Source organism: Gorilla gorilla, chromosome 5, assembly GCF_029281585.2.
Source record: "Gorilla gorilla gorilla isolate KB3781 chromosome 5, NHGRI_mGorGor1-v2.1_pri, whole genome shotgun sequence".
Classification (NCBI taxonomy): Eukaryota; Metazoa; Chordata; class Mammalia; order Primates; family Hominidae; genus Gorilla; species Gorilla gorilla.
The window spans coordinates 42,805,097-42,823,583 of NC_073229.2; the positions used below are offsets into that span (position 1 = coordinate 42,805,097).

An 18,487-nucleotide genomic window follows, 5' to 3' on the forward strand; every position below is an offset into this window, starting at 1 on the left:
GAAAGACAGACAATAACAAGTCTTGGTGAGGATGAGGAGAAACAGAGTCATACATTGCTAATGAGAATGTAAAATGATGCAGTCCTTTTGAAAACAGTTTTACAGTTCCTCAAAGTTAAACATAGAGTTACCATATAGCCCAGCAATTCCATTCCTAGGTTTATAACCAAGAGAACAAAAAACATATGCCCACATAAAAATTAGATAAATATTCATAGGAAAAGTATTCATCATAGCCAAAATGTGGTATATCCATACAAGGAATGTTATTCAGCCATAAAAGTGAAGTAAATGAAGTACTAATATATGCTATGACATGGATGAATCTTGAAAACATGATGCTAAGTGAAAGAAGCCACACACAAAAGGCCACATATTGTATTATTCCAATATATGAAATGTTCAGAATAGGAAAATCCATAGAGACAGAAAGAAGATTGGTGGTTGCCAGTGTCTTGGAGAAAACGGGGAATGAGGACTGACAATCATTACAGGGCTTTTTTGGGAGTGTCAGAAAATGTTTTGGAATGAGATAGTGGTGGTGGTTGCACAATGTGTGAATATTTTTTTAAAAAGGATTAATGTGTGCAGTTTAAAAGGGTAAATTTTGTGGTACACAGATTATTTCTCACCAAGAGGAAGAAGAGGAGGAAGAGGAGAAAGAGAAAAGGAAGGAGGTGGGAAATGGGGAGAGGGAGGACAGCAACCACCAGAACAAAACATTCTAAAATGTTTTGGGTGATGCAAGTGTAGGTGAGACTCTTCCTTCTACTTTTCTGAATTCCAACGTTTTAATTGTGAACATATATTATTTTTTATAATAATAATAAAATCAGATGCTCATCACTGATAACATGTCCCCAGGTGGATCAAGCCCTTATCTTTCTCAGAATGTGGTATGAAATCCCTACAGCGTTGGTAGCACTGGACTAAAAAGTGAGCTCTGTTAACAAATGTTCCCTTCGTGGCAGTGTCTTCACTCCAGCTAAGGCTGAAATTCCCAGAATTTGTTATTTCCTGTCCTCCCACTGACCCTGCTGCCAGCTCTGGCCCTGCCTTTTGCCTGCATGATGGTTAACAGTAGCCTTAATCTAATTTTCCAGTGCATCCAACTTCCTGCTGGGAGGAAAATCCCTTACTTCTGCTCCTGTGGTCCCAATCCCAAGGATATATGCAGATTATTTGAGACATATGTATACAAATAAATTATGCTCTGTGTACTAACTACCATGAATTTAACAGGCATTAAATTAAACATTTTTTTACAACAACCTGTTTTTTGTAAGATGGCTACTAAAAATATTATTTCTATTTCACATTTGAAGAAATTAAAGCACAAAGGGATTGACTAAATTGCCCAGTGTCCCCAGACTGTGTATTGGAGTCTGGATCCGCACCCAGGTGAGAAGGCCCCATTGCCTTTGCTCTTAACACTTTGCTACAGTGTCTCTGTAAAGGTCTTGATCAAAAGATTTAGAGATTTTCATAAAAGCCCCTAAGCAGTTGTAGATTACTTGGTTATATATTCATAAAGTTGATAGTCTCTTGTCCTTTCACTTACACAAACTAACAGTGTTTATACCCGAATCTATGTTTATTATCAGTTTTATGTCAAATAAATTTAACAGTATTTGTACAGCACAGATAACCAGCTCCTAGTAATAAGGCAGCTGGCAGGTTTTCTGGGCTAAGTCAACAGATTCAGGGTGGAGTTCACTGGAGAAAACAGCTAGTGGTCCAGGTGTCCTGTTTGAGACGTGGAGGGAGGATGAATTTGTAGTCAAAACACTTAGCAACTCTTCCCAAATAGCATTCTATTTCCTTGTAGTGAATGGCAAAGGACACATACCTCAATAAGTAACACCTTTGTTTGTAGGAGAACTGGGAGAATGCTGGCAACACAATCTTGTTTAAAAAGGCATTTGGTGTTGGTCTCACAGAGACACATGGGTGAGAGTGGTCACGCCTATATAGTATGCCTATAATAATTTGAGCCTAAAAAAAATTTAAAGGTATTATATTCAAAGCCCACAGCCTGGAGGCATAGCCCAGGAAGCTTCCAGCTCAGCTCCCTTAACAGGTAATCTAAGACTGCTCTTATATCACCCACATGTGCTTATGCATGTATTTTTTAAATAATTGAGTCATTCTATTTATAATGTTTATAACATGCTTTTTTTGCTTTGTGTATCAGAAATAGGCTTGAGTGCAATGGTGTGATCTTGGCTCACTGCAACCTCTGTGCCTACTGGGTTCAAGCGATTCTCCTGTCTCAGCCTCCCAAGTAGCTGGGATTACAGGTGCCTACCACCATGCTCAGCTACTTTCTGTACTTGTAGTAGAGACAGGGTTTCACCATGTTATCCAGGCTGGTCTCAAACTCCTGACCTCAGGTGACCCACCCACCTCAGCCTCCCAAAGTGCTGGGATTACAGGTGTGAGCCACCATGCCTGGCCTCACCCAATGCTTCTATTCCTCCTCTCCCCTCATGCCTTCATCCAAGGTTCCTGACCCCTCCAGACATGGAGCTGGAGGAAAAAGGAGAGTTAAAGAAAGAGAGCAAGGGTCCTTTGGTCACGGAGCAGCAGCACTATCTGGGCTTGGCTTTTGCTTAAAGCTGGTTCTAAGGGATACCTCAGTGGGTTATTGCGAGGATCCGTCCAATTGCTTGGAAACACCCACCTGAAGTTCTCTGCACCTGGGTATCTCTATGCTACCTGGTTACTTATACTTTCCTTAGCCCCTAGCAACGTAGCAATACATCCAACTTTTCTCTGCAGGCCTTTTGGACCTAGAATGACTCTACGTTTATGCCTCCCATTCATGGTCCACATCACGTCCATAGGAAACACTCAACTGTTCTAGCCCCACTGAATTCTGGGAGTGCCAGTGTGCCTAACACAACCTCTTCTCCTTCAGCTTGTCTGTCACAGCTACATGGCCAATCTTTCATCCTTGAGATTTCTCAGGGGAGAATCAGACACCAGCCCACTGTGTCCCTTAACCTTGGAGAACACATATCAGACTCTCTAGGTGGTCCAGCTAAATTCTGGCCTAAGGAGAGGGGCCGGCATCCCTCAGAAGTTGCCCCTGCAAGGGGCATGGACTCTCAGTACAGCTTTCCAAATAACTCTTCCTAAGAAGTTATATTTCAAACTCCCCTTCTATGCTTCAGTATTCCTTATAAGGGTGAGGGATTTAAGAATGATCTGCTGGTTCTCAGCCTCTTTGTAAATCCTTTCTCAGAACTTCAATTTGGAATGGGCATCTGTTGTTTTGCAACCTCAACTTCCATTTCACCATCCTGTTACAAGGTATTGCATATGTTGTATATTTAGCATTTTCCATTTTTACATATAACCCAATTTTCCCAGGCCTCACCAGATTGACAATATAAAATAAAGTTGCAGTCTATCTTTATGCACAAATGATGATGGCAAGAGCCCCAACTGTTTTGCTGACTAGAAATTAGCACATTTTCAAGTGTCCCGAACGTATTTTGGGGACTTCCCCAGAAGCATGCTACACACATGCCCACAACCTGATCTGTAACTGCTTGGTGTCTGCTTTTCCCTCTTTTCCCACCCTGGCTTATAATCTTCCACATTGTCTGCCTAGGAGTTTGAGGAATGTCACATCATTGCTAGGTTCCAAGGGTAGGTAGAAGAAATAGCCTCCTCTCCAATTGTGTGTCACATGTGGACACCAGGACGTGAAATGGCTCTTCTTTGTCAGATAACGAATTCTGGCCATCTCCTACTTCCCACGAATCCTCCAACTCTCTCCTAAAAATAGTGCCATTATTTTTCTGATTGCCACTTTCCTGAGCTTGGGCAGTCCAACCTGGTCTACGGGCCAGAACAATTCCCATTTTTAGCTCCCCACAAACCACAGACTCCACCACCCAATTTCCCTTCCTTTTTCTCCCTCATGCCCAGGTACAAAATAGAAATCTCTGTGTTTATTAATGGATGGGAGGGAAAGAGAAATTGAAGTCTCACTAGCAGCTTCTGGGTCAACACTTTGCTTGTCAGGGATATTCAATATTATCTTTCTTTTGCTTTCTAAGTTCAAGAGCCATTCAGAAAAAAAAGCAAAGTGGAGGACAATGTATACAGTCTGCTACTAAGGAAGGGAATATTATAAATACGTACTAGTTTACAAATGCAAAAGATACCCCTAGAAGGACCCACAAGAAACTAAATAATAATGGTAGTTGCTTCTAGAGTGGGAACTTGGTGACTAGGGATCAGAGAAGGAGAGAAAATTTAGTTTTTACTCTATTTAATTTTGTACTTTTTGAAAATTTTACATGTGCATGTATACCCCAAAGAAATTAGCAGTTTGCAAATAGATAACTCATTTTAAGAAGAGAGAAGACAACGTTCAAGTTGAAGCCTGCAATGGCAGACCATCCGTATCCATTTGCAAAGAAAAAATTAATCTTGTTTATGCCCCAAATGAAGAGGACTAACAACTAACAGCACGAACAATAGCCTACACCACAGGCATCTTAATTGATTCACCTTACACAATTCTGACTGAAAAATTAAAGTTGAGCAAACTTTGCACTTGATGGCTGCCAAAACCATCCAGATCAGCTGCAGACAAGAGCAGAGCTCTCAGTGGAAATTTTAAACGAGTGGGATCAAGATCTTGAAGCATTTCTTCGAAGCATCGTAACAGAAGATTAAACATGGCCTTACCAGTATGATCCTGAAGACAAAGCACAATTAAAGCAACGGCTACCAAGAGGTGGAAGTGGTCCAGTCACAGCAAAGCCAGACCGCTCAAGAGCAAAGGTCATGGCAACAGTTTGTCGAGATGCTCAAGGCATTTTGTTTGCTGAATTTTTGCAAGGACAAAGAGTGGTAACATCTACTTATTATGATATTGTTTTGAGAAAGTTAGCCAAAGGTTTAGCAGAAAAATGCCCAGGAAAGCTTCACCAGAATCACACCGCAAAAATGCCTCTTGCTCATTTCTCTCATCAAACAAGGGCAATTTTGTGAGAGTTTCTGTGGGAAATCATTAGGCATCCACCTGGTTACGGTACCAATTTGGCTTCTTCTGACTTCTTTTTCTTTCCTAATCTTAAAAAGCAATCTTTAGGCTGGGTGCGGTGGTTCATGTCTATAATTCCAGTACTTTGGGAGGCTAAGGCAGGTGGGTCACCTGAGGTCAGGAGTTCGAGACCAGCCTGGCCAACATGGTGAAACCCTGTCTCTATTAAAAATACAAAGCTGGGTGTGGTGGTGGGCACCTGTAATCCCAGCTACTTGGGAGGCTGAGGCAGGAGACTTGCTTGAACCTAGCAGGCGGAGGTTGCAGTGAGCCAAGATCACACCATTGCACTCCAGCCTGGGTGACAAGAACAAGACTCCATCTAAAAACAAAACAAAACAAAACCAAAAAACTTTAAAGGGCACCCATTTTTCTTTGGTTAATAATTTTTAAAAGACTGCATTTATATGGTTAAACTCCCAGGACCCTCAGTTCTTTAGGGACAGACGAAATGGCTGATATTATCGCCTACAAATGCGTCTTGGCCTTGATGAAGCTTATGCTGAGAAATAAAGCTTATATTTTTTATCTCTTAATTCCATTTTTCCACAAAATTTTTAAAGTCTCCTTGTACTTAAAAAGAGATCTAACAGTTTAAAATCAGAATGTATCCTAAGCTTCAAGTGAGATTAGAAATAAGTTGACAAGAACCTCAGTAACAATAATAGCAGAATACATTTATCAATATTGATGGTATTTACCCAGCTCATCTTGACAGAAGCTTTCCGGAGGGTTGATATACTTCATGGTGCTCACATCTAATTTCCAGTTGTGCTTTGTGCATCTAACAGACCTGGATGAAAAATTGTACTTAAGTTTATGAAATGGTAAAAATAAAAATTAATCTTTATTAGGCTTAAATGTATTCTTTCATAATGATATTAAATTATAATGGAATTAGTTGGTTGAACACAAAATACATAAAACAAAAACTATCAATAGCTAATACTTAAATATTAAAAAAAAGCCTAATCATCAATAGGTAATTTTAGAAATAAAATTAATAAATTGAAGATAAAGCCTAATCATCAATAGGTAATTTTAGAAATAAAATTAATAAATTGAAGATAAACTCCATGTCACAAAATGACACATTTTAGAGAACAGAGACAGCAGAATAAAGAAGTCTTCAGAAACACCTCTTTTATAAAAGCCAAGCTGGATAAGATCCAATTGGGGCCAATACAAGGAAAAACGATAGTAGTAAATATGTATCTATAATTTATATCACTCTAAAATCCTTGACCCCTAGAATAGTCAACCAAAGGTTACATATTTCAAAGAGAAAAGATCTTATAGTTTAAGATTTTAGAGCATATATGTGAGATAAAATACAAGATGCTCAGTTAGATATGGATTTCAGATAATGAATTTTTAAAAATGCTTTCTATAATATTTAAGACATATTTACTCAGAAAATTAGTTGATAAATCTGTAATTTAAATTTAACCAAGGGTCTTGTATTTTTATTTAACACTAGCAACCCTGTTTTAGCATGAGAACCAGACTGTAATAAAACAGGTTGCTCAGTATCTTTTCCCCATCTTACCACAACTTTGAAGGGGACGGAGTGGCTAGAGGTTGGATATAAATAGTTCCGTTTTTTCTATTTTGGTGGTGGTTCTGGTGATTTTTTGTTGGTTTTAAGAGTTAAAGAATTTTTTTAAATAAAGAAATCTGTCGCAAACCAGAAACACCAAATTTTTTAAAACTAAAAACATCTACTTTAACATAAGTGAATCATGCTGATATTTCTGAATTTCATTATATCCAGAATTATTTCATGTTCTCCAAGTTATGAGGCAAAAAGCATATCCCACGCTTCAATTTATGAAGGATTATTTTATGACTCCTTTCTCATTGATGAGTAGCCAACAACCTTTCAATTAATTCTGATGGAACATTCCAACTGCAGCTATTAGGCATGCCACGCCATGAAAGGGAAAATTGGCAGAACCATGCGGTCATAGATGACAGGGAGACAACAGCTTTCCAGTTAGAGGAGGTTGTGAAAAATTGATAGGCTTTAAAGATGAGAATCATGGCTTATAGGATTTGTTGATCTTGGTTGTGTTGAGAAGAAAAATGGCTGAATAATGGTGGGTAGAACAGGTAGGTCTCTGTTCTCGGCTGGAACCTAGAAACTAGAAAAGACAGTTTCTTCAGATAAATAGCTACGAAGAGAATCCAACTATAATTTACTGAACTCAGAGAAGTGGATGGGAGAATACAGAGCATAAGTTAACACAGAAATGCAGTTTCAACGTGCAAATGCTTGGTGAGCTGCATCTGGGAATAAAGCTGGCAGAACCTGCTTCCTCATGGGCAGGAGAGCTAAGAGGGGAGGACTAATGTGTCAAGAGAACAGGTCAATCACCTGCAAGGCTGTGAATGAAGAAGAGAAAGGCTAGTCTGTGGGACAGCAACCACTATACTTAGATGAGCATATTAGACACAAAAACAATCTGAGTTCCTGTAAAAAAGTCCCTCTATATAAGCTACACAAGAAGCTCATTGCAGAGAAATAGTAACTATAATTCACTTTTTTGAGGTGCTTGCCATATACCACCATATGGCATTCTTTTAAGTTTTATGTGTTTGGCATCACTTAATCCTCTCAGCAACCTGACAAAGTAGGTAATATTTTCATCCTCATTTTAGAAATGAGAAGACCGAGGTCCAGAAAGGCTAAGAAACCTGTCGAGGGTTATGACCTAGCTAGTAAGTCGTGGAATCAGGCTTCTAAACCAGGTAGTCTGTAAGGAGAGATGATGCTCTTAATCAGTAAACTTTAAGGCCTCCTTAAATGGCTGGCTAAGTGGCACTCTGTGAAATGGCCCGCTAAGTTAAAAAACTAGGAGAGGAAACCCAGAGTCCCAAAGCTGTAATAGTTGGAAGAGAAAACCCCAACACCTTGAAGTGCTGGCGGAAGTTTACCAGTGACAGAACTATGTCTGAGGCTTCACTGACTTGAATCCACCCAGAAGATGGAAGAACATCAAAATGGGCCATCAGGGAATTACTTAGAGGTTCTCCTAGAGCAGAGTTGCCAGCTAAAAGGGTGTCCCATTAACTACTTTGGACATATTTATACTAAAAATACATTAGTTTTTTAAATCTGAAATGCACATTTAACTGGGCATCCTGTATTTTTATTGGTCAAGCTGGCAGCCCTATCTGAGGAGCCAAGCAAGCTACAGGTGCAATACTGGTGTGAAAGGAAAATATCTTGGGCCCCCCAAATCGCTAAGCTAAAAGGGAAAGTCAAGCTGGGAACTGCTTAGGGTAAACCTGCCTCACATTCTATTCAAAGTCACCCCTCTGCTCACACTGAGATAAATGCATATCTGATTGCCTCCCTTGGAAAGGCTAATTAGAAACCCAAAAGAATGCAACCATTTATCTCTTATCTACCTATGACCTGGAAGCCCCCTCCCTGCTTCAAGTTGTCCTGCCTTTCCAAACCGAACCAATGTTCATCTTATGTTAATTGATGTCTCTTGTCTCCCTAAAATGTATAAAACCAAACTGTGCTCTCACCACCTTGGGCATATATCATCAGGGCCTCCTGAGGTTGTGTCATGGCCAAATGTCCTCAACCTTGGCAAAATAAACTTTCTAAATTAACTGAGACCTGTCTCAGATTTTCAGGGTTCACATTTTGGTAACCATGAAGGGATTCTGAGTGGAGATGTCCCTGACCTTCGACTAATCTATGCTTGGTACCAGCATGAGCTAACTTTATGGCTCAAACCAATAGGACAATTTGCTGAGGCCTGAGAGCACCCCTCCAGAGAATCCCTGATGTCCCCAAATGTGGTAGAGATCTAAAGTTTATTTTGCTGGAAAAAAAAAAAAAAGCAAGTAAAACTCCAAAAAAACTTTTACTTGCTTCCAAAAAGGAAGGGAAGATTTCCTGTTTCCATGGCTATGGAAGACAGGTAACTCCTTTATGGAGTTTGAGCTCACTTCCAACAGGGAAGATGAGTTTTTTTTCTCTCTGCTTCTAGTATGGTAGAGAGCAGTCTACACCCTGAGACCCATCCCTAGGTAAGTAACTGAATTGGGGTTTGTCTTGGCTAAAGTTAAGATTAACAACCAGCTGGTCTTAATTTCTCCTTACTATTAGAGTACTCAGTAATGATATAAGTTGTGTGATTGTTTTGCTTAACTGTTTTTTTTGTTGTTGTTGTTCATTCCTGTTTTCATTGTTGTTTTGGACTTTTTCCCATTGGGTTTGATCAACTCTATCCAACTTGATCAAATCCAAAGGAAATTCCAAATTATGGGGAACAAGGCCTCTGAAGTGGCTAAATTCTCTCTCACACACACACACACACACACACACTCACACACACACGTGGTATGGGGTGGAGGGGAAAAAATGGCCAGAAAAAGGAAAAAAAAAAAAAAACAAAAATTTTTTATTCTAAGGGGTTTCATTTACATAACAAGGCCACCTTTTTGTTAGCCAGGCCAAACTGAAAGAGCAATGGCTGTACTTCTGAAATAGCAGCAATTTGTCCTAGCTGAAATATGGTAATGAGATTTTAAAAGTTTTTTTTTAAGGAGCTCAATGGTTAAAAGTCAGCTTAATTAAAACCTAACATCCACTTCGGGAGGCCGAGGCGGGCGGATCACGAGGTCAGGAGATCGAGACCATCCTGGCTAACACGGTGAAACCCCGTCTCTACTAAAAATACAAAAAAATTAGCCGGGCGTGATGGCGGGCGCCTGTAGTCCCAGCTACTCGGGAGGCTGAGGCAGGAGAATGGCGTGAACCCGGGAGGCGGAGCTTGCAGTGAGCCGAGATTGCGCCACTGCACTCCCGCCTGGGCCACAGAGCGAGACTTCGCCTCAAAAAAAAAAAAACCTAACATCCAAGATGCGTGTGTGTGTGTGTGTGTGTGTGTGTGTGTGTGCGCGCGCGCGCGCATGCACGCATATGCGTGTGTTTGTATTTAAAAGGCCTTCATGTTTTTGTTTTTCTCCTGGGACCTTGTCTTTTTTTTTTTTTTTTTTTTGAGCAAAAGTTTTTTTCTTTTCAGTTGACAGAATTCTGTTTTCTTCATTTACTTCTACTATCTCTCCTTTCTCTTGCACCCTCTGCTGCATGGAGGACCTAAAATAGTTTATAATAGCCTGGGGTTCCTTAAAGAAAATGGAGAAGGCACCAGACTCCCTTTCCAGGGAAAACAAATTTTTTCAAGAATGTAAACAGACAAGTTTGTCTCAGTTCTTGAACAGCTTACTTTTGTATTGTGTTACTTTTTTTTGACTAAAATAGTTATTGCAACAGAGGTTACTCTTGGGTTTTTAAGGAAGAATGTGGTTTAGACACTTAGAAATGTCTTTAATTTTTTTTTTTTCTGAGTGCACTGTAAAAGCACCACGTAGCCTAATCTCATATTAATTCTCCCTTTTTGGAGACCCAGGATTCAGTATGGGCTCTGCCCAGAGCTCAGGGATCCAGTTAAAAGATAGGTAGTCATTCCCTACCTAAATAAAATTAGTCTCCTTATAGAATCCTATGCTAGACTTCTATAATTTTATGTTTAATTTGGCATCCATTTTTAATCTCCCTCTAACACCACCAGACTTTTTCCTCTCTGTACCTTATGATGTAAATTTTGCTATATGATTTTCACCCGAGTTGTTTCCTTTAGTATGCAAATTTAAGGCTATTTAGCTGACAACTGCCTAGGGTTGTGAAACAGTTTATCAGGAATCTGAAAGTCTAAGGGGAAAAAAAGGTTTCTATAAATCTATAAGATGTACTTTTCTATCAGCATGCCCAATATATCTATGTATTTATGTGTTGTGTACACAGTGTTTCACTACTGAAAATGTATAAAAGAGCTCTAATTAATTGGCTTAAGAAACAAAGTGTTGGCTGGGTGCAGTGGCTCACACCTGTAATCCCAGCACTTTGGGAAGCCCAGGTGGGTAGATCACCTGAGGTCAGGAGCTTGAGACCCGCCTGGCCAACATGGTGAAACCCCGTCTCTACTAAAAATACAAAAAAATTAGCCAGGCATGGTGACAAGCACCTGTAATCCCAGCTACTTGGGAGGCTGAGACAGGACAATTGCTTGAACCCAGGAGGCAGAGGTTGCAGTGAGCTGAGATCACACCATTGCACTCCAGCCTGGGCAACAAGAGCAAAACTCTAGCTAAAAAATAAATAAATAAATACATAAATACATAAATACATAAATAAATACATTATCAGGAGAGAAGAAAAGACTAGTAAAATGCTTTTTCAACTTTACATAACTTAAGTAAAATTTTTAATAAATAAGCTAGCTTTAAAAATTATTGGTAAAGTAATATTAGAAATGTCTTAAGAATTGCCAGCATACATTTTTTGTTTACATTTATTAATCAAGCAGTTTCATAGTTATCCCTGCCAAATACTATAAGGTGTCAAACTTTGGCATAGGGGTTATAAAACTATAAATTCAGCCCAAGACAGAATGATCTTTACTTCTGCAATCTTTCATAAATAAGACACTGATATTAGTTTAATTAAAATAGCAACATCTTGAATTTAGTAAGATTACCATAACTTCTAATCTTGTGGCTTTAGGCAGTCTAGTTCACGAGCAGTAAAGTTTGTTTTGGGAAAGGACTGTTACTATCTTTGTTTCAAAGCTAAACTATAAACTAAGTTCCTCCCAAAATTAGTTTGGCCGACCTACAACCAGAAATGAACAAGAACAGCTTGGAGGTTAGAAGCAAGAGCAGGATGGAGTCAGTTAGGTCAAATCTTTTTCACTGTCTCAGTTATAATTTTGCAATGGCAATTCCATAACTTCAAATAATGACAATCGCAGTTTTTACAAGTGATCTAGGTAAATGATTAAAATAATTAGGTAAATGTAATAGAATAAATACTTGTAGACAAACTCATTATAATTTAGAATCTAAAGTTATATTAAATAATAGATATTTCATTATTTGGGCATTTTCCAATAAAAATATATTTGTAGGAAAACATTCTTTCTAAAAAAAAAAAGCAGTATGTCCTTTTAAAAAAGGTGAACAATTTTTGTCTAATTCAAAGCTTATTTAAAGGGCATGTATAAAACAAGGTAAAAGGAACCAAGAAATAAAAGACATGTAAAGAAAGTTATAAAAATAAAGAGCTTTTTTCGGTAAGAAAGCTTAAAGAGAAATAATTCCATATGAGAAAGAATCTTGTATGGTAAATTTAGTCCTAGAGTAAAATGACTGTTTAAGAAAGAAGGATGTTCAGCCAGGTGCAGTGGCTCAAGCCTGTAATCCCAGCACTTTGAGAGGCCAAGGCGGGTGGATCCCCTGAGGTCAGGAGTTCGAGACTAGTTTGGCCAACATGGCGAAACCCTGCTTCTACTAAAAGTACAAAAATTAGCCAGGCATGGTGGTGTGCACCTGTAATCCCAGCTACTCAGGAGGCTGAGGTAGGAGAATCACTTGAACCCGGGAGGCGGAGGTTGCAGTGAGCTGAGATCGTGCCATTGCACTCCAGCCTGGGCAACAAAGTGAGACTCCATCTCAAAAAAAAACAAAGGAAAGAAAGAAAAAGAGAGAGAGAGAGACAAAGGAAGGAAGGAAGTTAGTTCAAGACAAACCAGAAAGCCCAAGCATGTCATGAACAATCTGTATAAGTCACAATAAGAAGATTTATAAAAAACAAAACAAAACAAAAACTTTTATATGATCAAGTTGCCTATGATTAAAGGGAAATAATAATGGTCTTTCTAGAGGCTGGGTTTGATGTTAAAAAAATGCCACTTATACACTTATATTACATCTCGCTGGTTTTGGTTTTCTCTCCTCTTTTAAAAAGTGTGAAATAGTAACACTCCCCTTCAACTCATTTTCAGCTCATATAAGTTTTTTTCCCTGCTCAGTTTCTTTTTTTGGTGGCCTGATGCTAACAACATTTCCTTAAAGGTCTAAAGGAATTGTTTTCTTCCAACATAATATTCTGTGCACTGCAGAAGGTATTTTCTTTTGCCTTTTGGTAACTGGCCTAACAGATTTTACATTTATCAAAATAACTCCCATGCCATTATTATTAAGTTTGGTTTCCTTAGGAAAAACTGAGATGTAAAATGTTTTTTTAATTAAGGTTATTACATTCTTGTATCTTCCTGTATGTGCTTTTAAAGTCCTTGTGACATTGAGTTACAGGGCTTTGACTCTTGGGTCTAAAAAGAACACCAAGTCCTGCTAAATCTTAAACACTGACAGCAATTAAAACCTCATCTCCAGGCCCCCTAGAAGATGCCAATCAAAATAAACTGCATTCCTGAGACGCAGGGCCAGAAATTAAAGGCATTCAACTCCTCAAGGCCCAGGGGCTATTGCAGAAGAGGTGGGCTTGTGAGATCACAAAGTTAATTTTTAGAGATAAAATGAGTTCAGTTTCCCTATAAATTAACCATTAATGTCAAAGGCACACTGATGCAAGACCAGCATATCAACCCATGTCAAATTAACAAGGTTTTCTTAAAACATTAACCAACTCCTTAATAAAGGTTACAAAGATATAAAAGGCTCATGGAAGGTATATCTTATGATCAAGATTAAACCTTTATGGATTGTTTATAAAATTTTGAAAAACAAATTTAATTGGCTTCATGCTGTTTTTTTTATTAGGGCTTAATGTTTAGAAAATTAAGTCTTCTCTCTCAAAGAATGAAGGTTTTTGCCCTTTTGTTTTGAAATCCTTATCACTTTGGCTAAATGAATGACTTATTTTACAATGACCTGTAATCCTATTTTGTGATATTAAGTGTTTAAAACCTTTGATATTTGACAAACTTTCTGAAATCAAATTATACATTATGTCTTTTTCTGAACTAATTAGTCCTTTAAGATGTTATTAATGGGTTCCCTAAAGTCCAAAAATGACATATTTGGCTTTTTTGGTATGAAAATTATACAGGAAGCATTGTCCAATATGAAATGGTGTTTGGTTTTCTTTGGGCTGTATTTGTATAAATATGTTATTGGTATGTACTCCAAAATTATGGGAAACTCCTATTATTCTGATATGACACACTGTATGTTATCAGTAATAATTATAATTTTTATGTTAAATTATTGTGTGCTACAGAGGTAACAGAATGTCTGACTATGGCTGCCCTAAAACTTTTCATTATTCACAGACAATTGTCATCTTTTTTTGGTCCTTTTCAGAGGTAGTTTTATAATCAGCTATAGAACTCTTAACAGGTGTTCTTGAATGCATGTTTCTGATAGCTCTGGAGACTGTGACATCAAAATAGAGAAAAAACTTCGAGGACTCATGGAGAGCTGAAATGTTCATGAATATCAAGCAGAACAAGAATTAACTGCATGGACTAAACTAATAGAAGTTTGAAGTAATCTTTTTTAACTTTTTGCTTAAAATGTTGCTGATAATTTGTTTTTCAAAATCAAGAAACTTTTAAGCTATTTACAGCTTTTTAACAATGGAGTATACTCCTTTGAACAAAATTTGGAGCATATTTGTTTTTAAAACTACCTGATTTCTACAGAATTTGGAATCTATTTGTGAGTATTCTTTACTTATGACAATACAGTTATTTGCATAAGTGCAATAAGAATCTGTTTTCATTTGTAACAGCACACATTTGAAGAAACTGGTTATTTTACCAAGGCTTTGACTGGAATAGTGTGCTTTCCTTTAAAGAATTAAACTTGACTTATGGAGCCAATAAAAAGTCCCTTGGAAAAACTAGCCTCATACCTTTGTCTCCACAGTCCCTGTACAGGGTTCCTGACCTGTGGTAAGTAAAAAAAGGTCACTTACTGACAGGCCCAGGAGCCCCAGGTTTTTCTTAGGAGCTCAAAAGGAGAGGAATTCATCCAACTCATAGGTATTTCATGGTACAAATCCATGGCTGGGCTGTGCTTTAAAAAAGTCTTCTCTGAGATTCCTTCTGTGGAAAAAGTTCCATCAAAGCCAATTTAAAAGCTTATATAAAAAATAATTATTCTTGCTGCACTGTATACAAAGAATTAGGCCAAGTATAATAAAGAAAACCAGTCCTGCCATGATTTGTCTTTCATAAAAATGGGAAAGGGGAGAGCAAAAAATTATGTTTCAAAAACTATAGTACATCTATTGTTAGATTCTAGTCTTGTGTAATGTTTTTCAATTTTTATTATTTTCTACAGTTTGGACTGAATTCTAATTTTTCTTAGCTACATGTCTTCAAAATAATGTTTTCAATTTTTTTCCTTCTGTTTTTCCTCCATTTTTCCAAATTTGGAGTCACTGGAAACTAAGATGTGCTTTCATAAAGCCCTGTGAAATGAAGCTAAACAACTTGAGCTTCAGAAGAAAATAACAGCGACCTATTTACATACATAAGCCACTTTCATACCTGCCTACTGATGTATGGACTTCAGAGTAATGTGGCATATATCTATTTTCCAGAATTGTTCTTTTGTTTGTTGTTGTCCTCCCCCTATTTTCTCTTCACAGGACATGAGACTTCACAACCTTCTAAAAAGGAGCTTTCCTAATAACTCAGGACCTACCTATCTAGGAATAAACCATCCTAGCCATGAGAGATCAGACGAAACCTGAGGCCAGAGACTCATTTTCTTCTAAAATGCTTTCTCCAACAGATTTTTAAAAAGAAAAGGGGGGAAATGTGAAAGTATTTTGGGCCCCTCAAATCACTAAACTAAAGGAAAACTTCAAGTGGGGAACTGCTTAGGGTAAACCTGCCTCCCATTCTGTTCAAAGTTATCCCTCTGCTCACCAAGATAAATGCATATATCATTGCCTTCTGTGGAGAGGCTAATTAGAAACAAAAAAAAATGCAACCATTTGTCTCTTATCTACCTATGACCTGGAAGCCCCCTCCCTGCACCTTTCCAGACCGAACTAATGTTCATCTTACATGTGTTGATTGATGTCTTATATCTCCCTAAGATGTATAAAACCAAACTGTGCTCTGACCACCTTGGGCACATGTTGTCAGGACCTCCTGAGGCTGTGTCCTGGGTGCACGTCTTCAACCTTGGCAAAATAAACTTTCTAAATTAACTGAGACCTGTGTCAGGTCTTCAGGATTCATAGTGGTTAGTTAGCATTTAAAAATCAAATAACATGAGGGGCTGGGCCTTGATACTAGGTACAGAGCAAAGTAAATCTGTGTGAACGTTAGACAGCATTCTAGATTTGGGTAACAGGTAACTCGTGGACAACTACTCAGCTCTTATTCTGAATGCACCAGCACTAAACTACCCCTAAATGACCTGAGAAATAAGATTGACAACACAGTGGAAGAAAAAAGCCTAATACCAAGTGACTAAAGCCACATAGGGCAAATTAGGCTAAAGCAAAGCTTGAAAGGTGGGGTAAACACTCACAGAGTTACTGGTGTTGAGAATTAGACTGACAAAACACATGCCCAAGAGCGCTATCTGGCTCTGCCAGGCCATGCTGCTATTTCTTTGGCAGTCATTGAGCAAAAAACTAACAAAACAATCCTGTCCTGGTATTGCTGCTGCACTGGGGAGAGGTGATCTATACAGAAGGGAGAGAAGGGGAAGGGACAGTAGAGGAGGGGAGGGGATGGGAGGGAAGTTGGCAACAATATCAGTTCTAGGAAATGATCAGAAGAGTCACTGTTCAGGGCAGGAACAGTCGGGGCCCTGCTATTTTTGTTTAGTAATCACAACTAGCCTCCCGGGAAAATTCTATCTGCTGTCCAGCAGGCTTTGGAAAAGAGCCCCCCTATACACAAATGCACACACACAGGAGCATGCACACACACACACACACACACACACACACACACACACACACGGGAGAGAGAGGAAGGAGACCCATAGGAGGCTTGGGTCTTTGAATACCAAACCAGGTAAATGTGTGCTTTACCTATGCACACCCACACCCACACACACACACACACACACATACCCCAGAGAGGTTTTACTATTTATCAAGTCAGGAATAAATTTTAAATTAGAGTTCTTATAAGAGAGAGGAAAATTAAATAGAACATACAACTTTTAGATCAGAGAAATGGCCTAAACACGCAAGAGTAAAATTTTCTAGGGGAAGTAATTTGCTTATTGGTTCATTTAAAATTTCTAGATGAACACATTTCCTGCCAAATCTAATTGCAAGAAAGGTCACCAGTGAGAAAGCAAAGGACTCTTGGTACCTTCCGGCTAAATCCTCGATATCTTTTATGAACAGGCCTCCTTGGTGCTTGCACATATTCTTGCATGCCCTCAGTCGGCTCTTATTCTTGTACAAGATGTAGTCTTTGCCAGTGCTCTTATTGCGAAAGAAATTGATTCCTTCCTTAAGACTGGCAACTTCAACAGGTGATAGGCACAACAGGATCTCAGTTGTTTGTTCGATGCTATGAAAAGGCAAACATTTTGAGGGGGAAGGTTAATAATGTTAGGTTTTAAGAGACAATCATTTCAAACTGACAGCTCAAAACCCCTTTTCCCTAAAATACTTTGTAAGCCCCTTGCGTTCCAAGTACCCAGGTTTAGTGGCTACCTGAGGATGCATTTCTCCCCACCTTGATATGAATGTAAATATACATCTTACTTGTTAAATATGCCTCTCCACTTTTCTAGGGAACTAATAGCCCTCTTACTTGCCTGCCCATCGTCTGCCGGTTCCTCTGCCTGGGTATTTTGAAAGAACAGCAGTTGCTCGTATCGTTTCTGTTGCTCATTTGGTCCCCTAAGGCATTAGTCAGCCTGAAAACAGGACGTTTAAGGTATTTTCCTTTAACAGTTACTGATTTCCTTTGACAGTTTTCTCCCTCTACCACAGCTCTTTTAGAAGTCTAACACCATATTCAATTCTGAGAAGCCACTGTGCTGTCCCTCCCATCTCTGCTCTTGCGCATCTGGACTTCCTCTGCCTGGAACGCAGTTCCTCTCCTTCACCACGCAGCATCAGTCTTGGGTCAAATAGAAACGAATCGTCCCCTTCCTGGTTAAGTCTTCCAAGACACACCAGAGGTCCAGGCTGGCATTCTTGGTGTACATCCCTCTTCTGTAGAACATTATAACATTGTACTTGGCACACTGCCCTGTTGACTTACATTTAGGCACTTTTGAAAGCACTCTGTATCTTCCTTCTCCCCCTACCACTTAGCCCACTGCCTTTCACAGGATATGTCTTCACTAGCTCTCTACTTAATGAATCACCCCTCCCACTGCACTCAATTTGATTAATTTACAAAAAGCTCCAGCCGCAAACCAAGCATTTGAATCTTTTTTTTTTTTTAAGGAAACTAGCCGTTACACTTCTCAAACCCCAATTTCTAAACACTCTGTTTATAGTGCAACACTGAATCATAACGGAATATGATTTTTGCCAAAAAAGGTTCCAAAATATCTTTTGCAAATCCATGGTAGGAAATCTGGGCACATGTTGTT

At 38.8% G+C, this 18,487-nt stretch overlaps 1 protein-coding gene across 13 annotated transcripts in view; it reads right to left on the bottom strand.

The window, feature by feature from the left end:
• Positions 1-18,487, bottom strand: part of CMAH (cytidine monophosphate-N-acetylneuraminic acid hydroxylase-like) — a 374,208-nt gene that overhangs the window by 40,268 nt on the left and 315,453 nt on the right. For 8 of the 13 annotated variants that reach the window (XM_055390396.2, XM_055390401.2, XM_063707387.1 and 5 more), the window contains 2 exons: positions 17,245-17,448; positions 5,767-5,858 (listed from right to left, as the gene is read on the bottom strand). In XM_055390396.2, the coding sequence (XP_055246371.1) occupies positions 5,767-5,858; positions 17,245-17,448 (296 nt within the window). Of the gene's footprint in view, positions 1-5,766; positions 5,859-17,244; positions 17,449-17,698; positions 18,457-18,487 lie in introns of those variants that run through there. The other 5 variants (XM_055390402.2, XM_019029596.4, XM_019029595.4 and 2 more) reach the window with 4 other exon arrangements.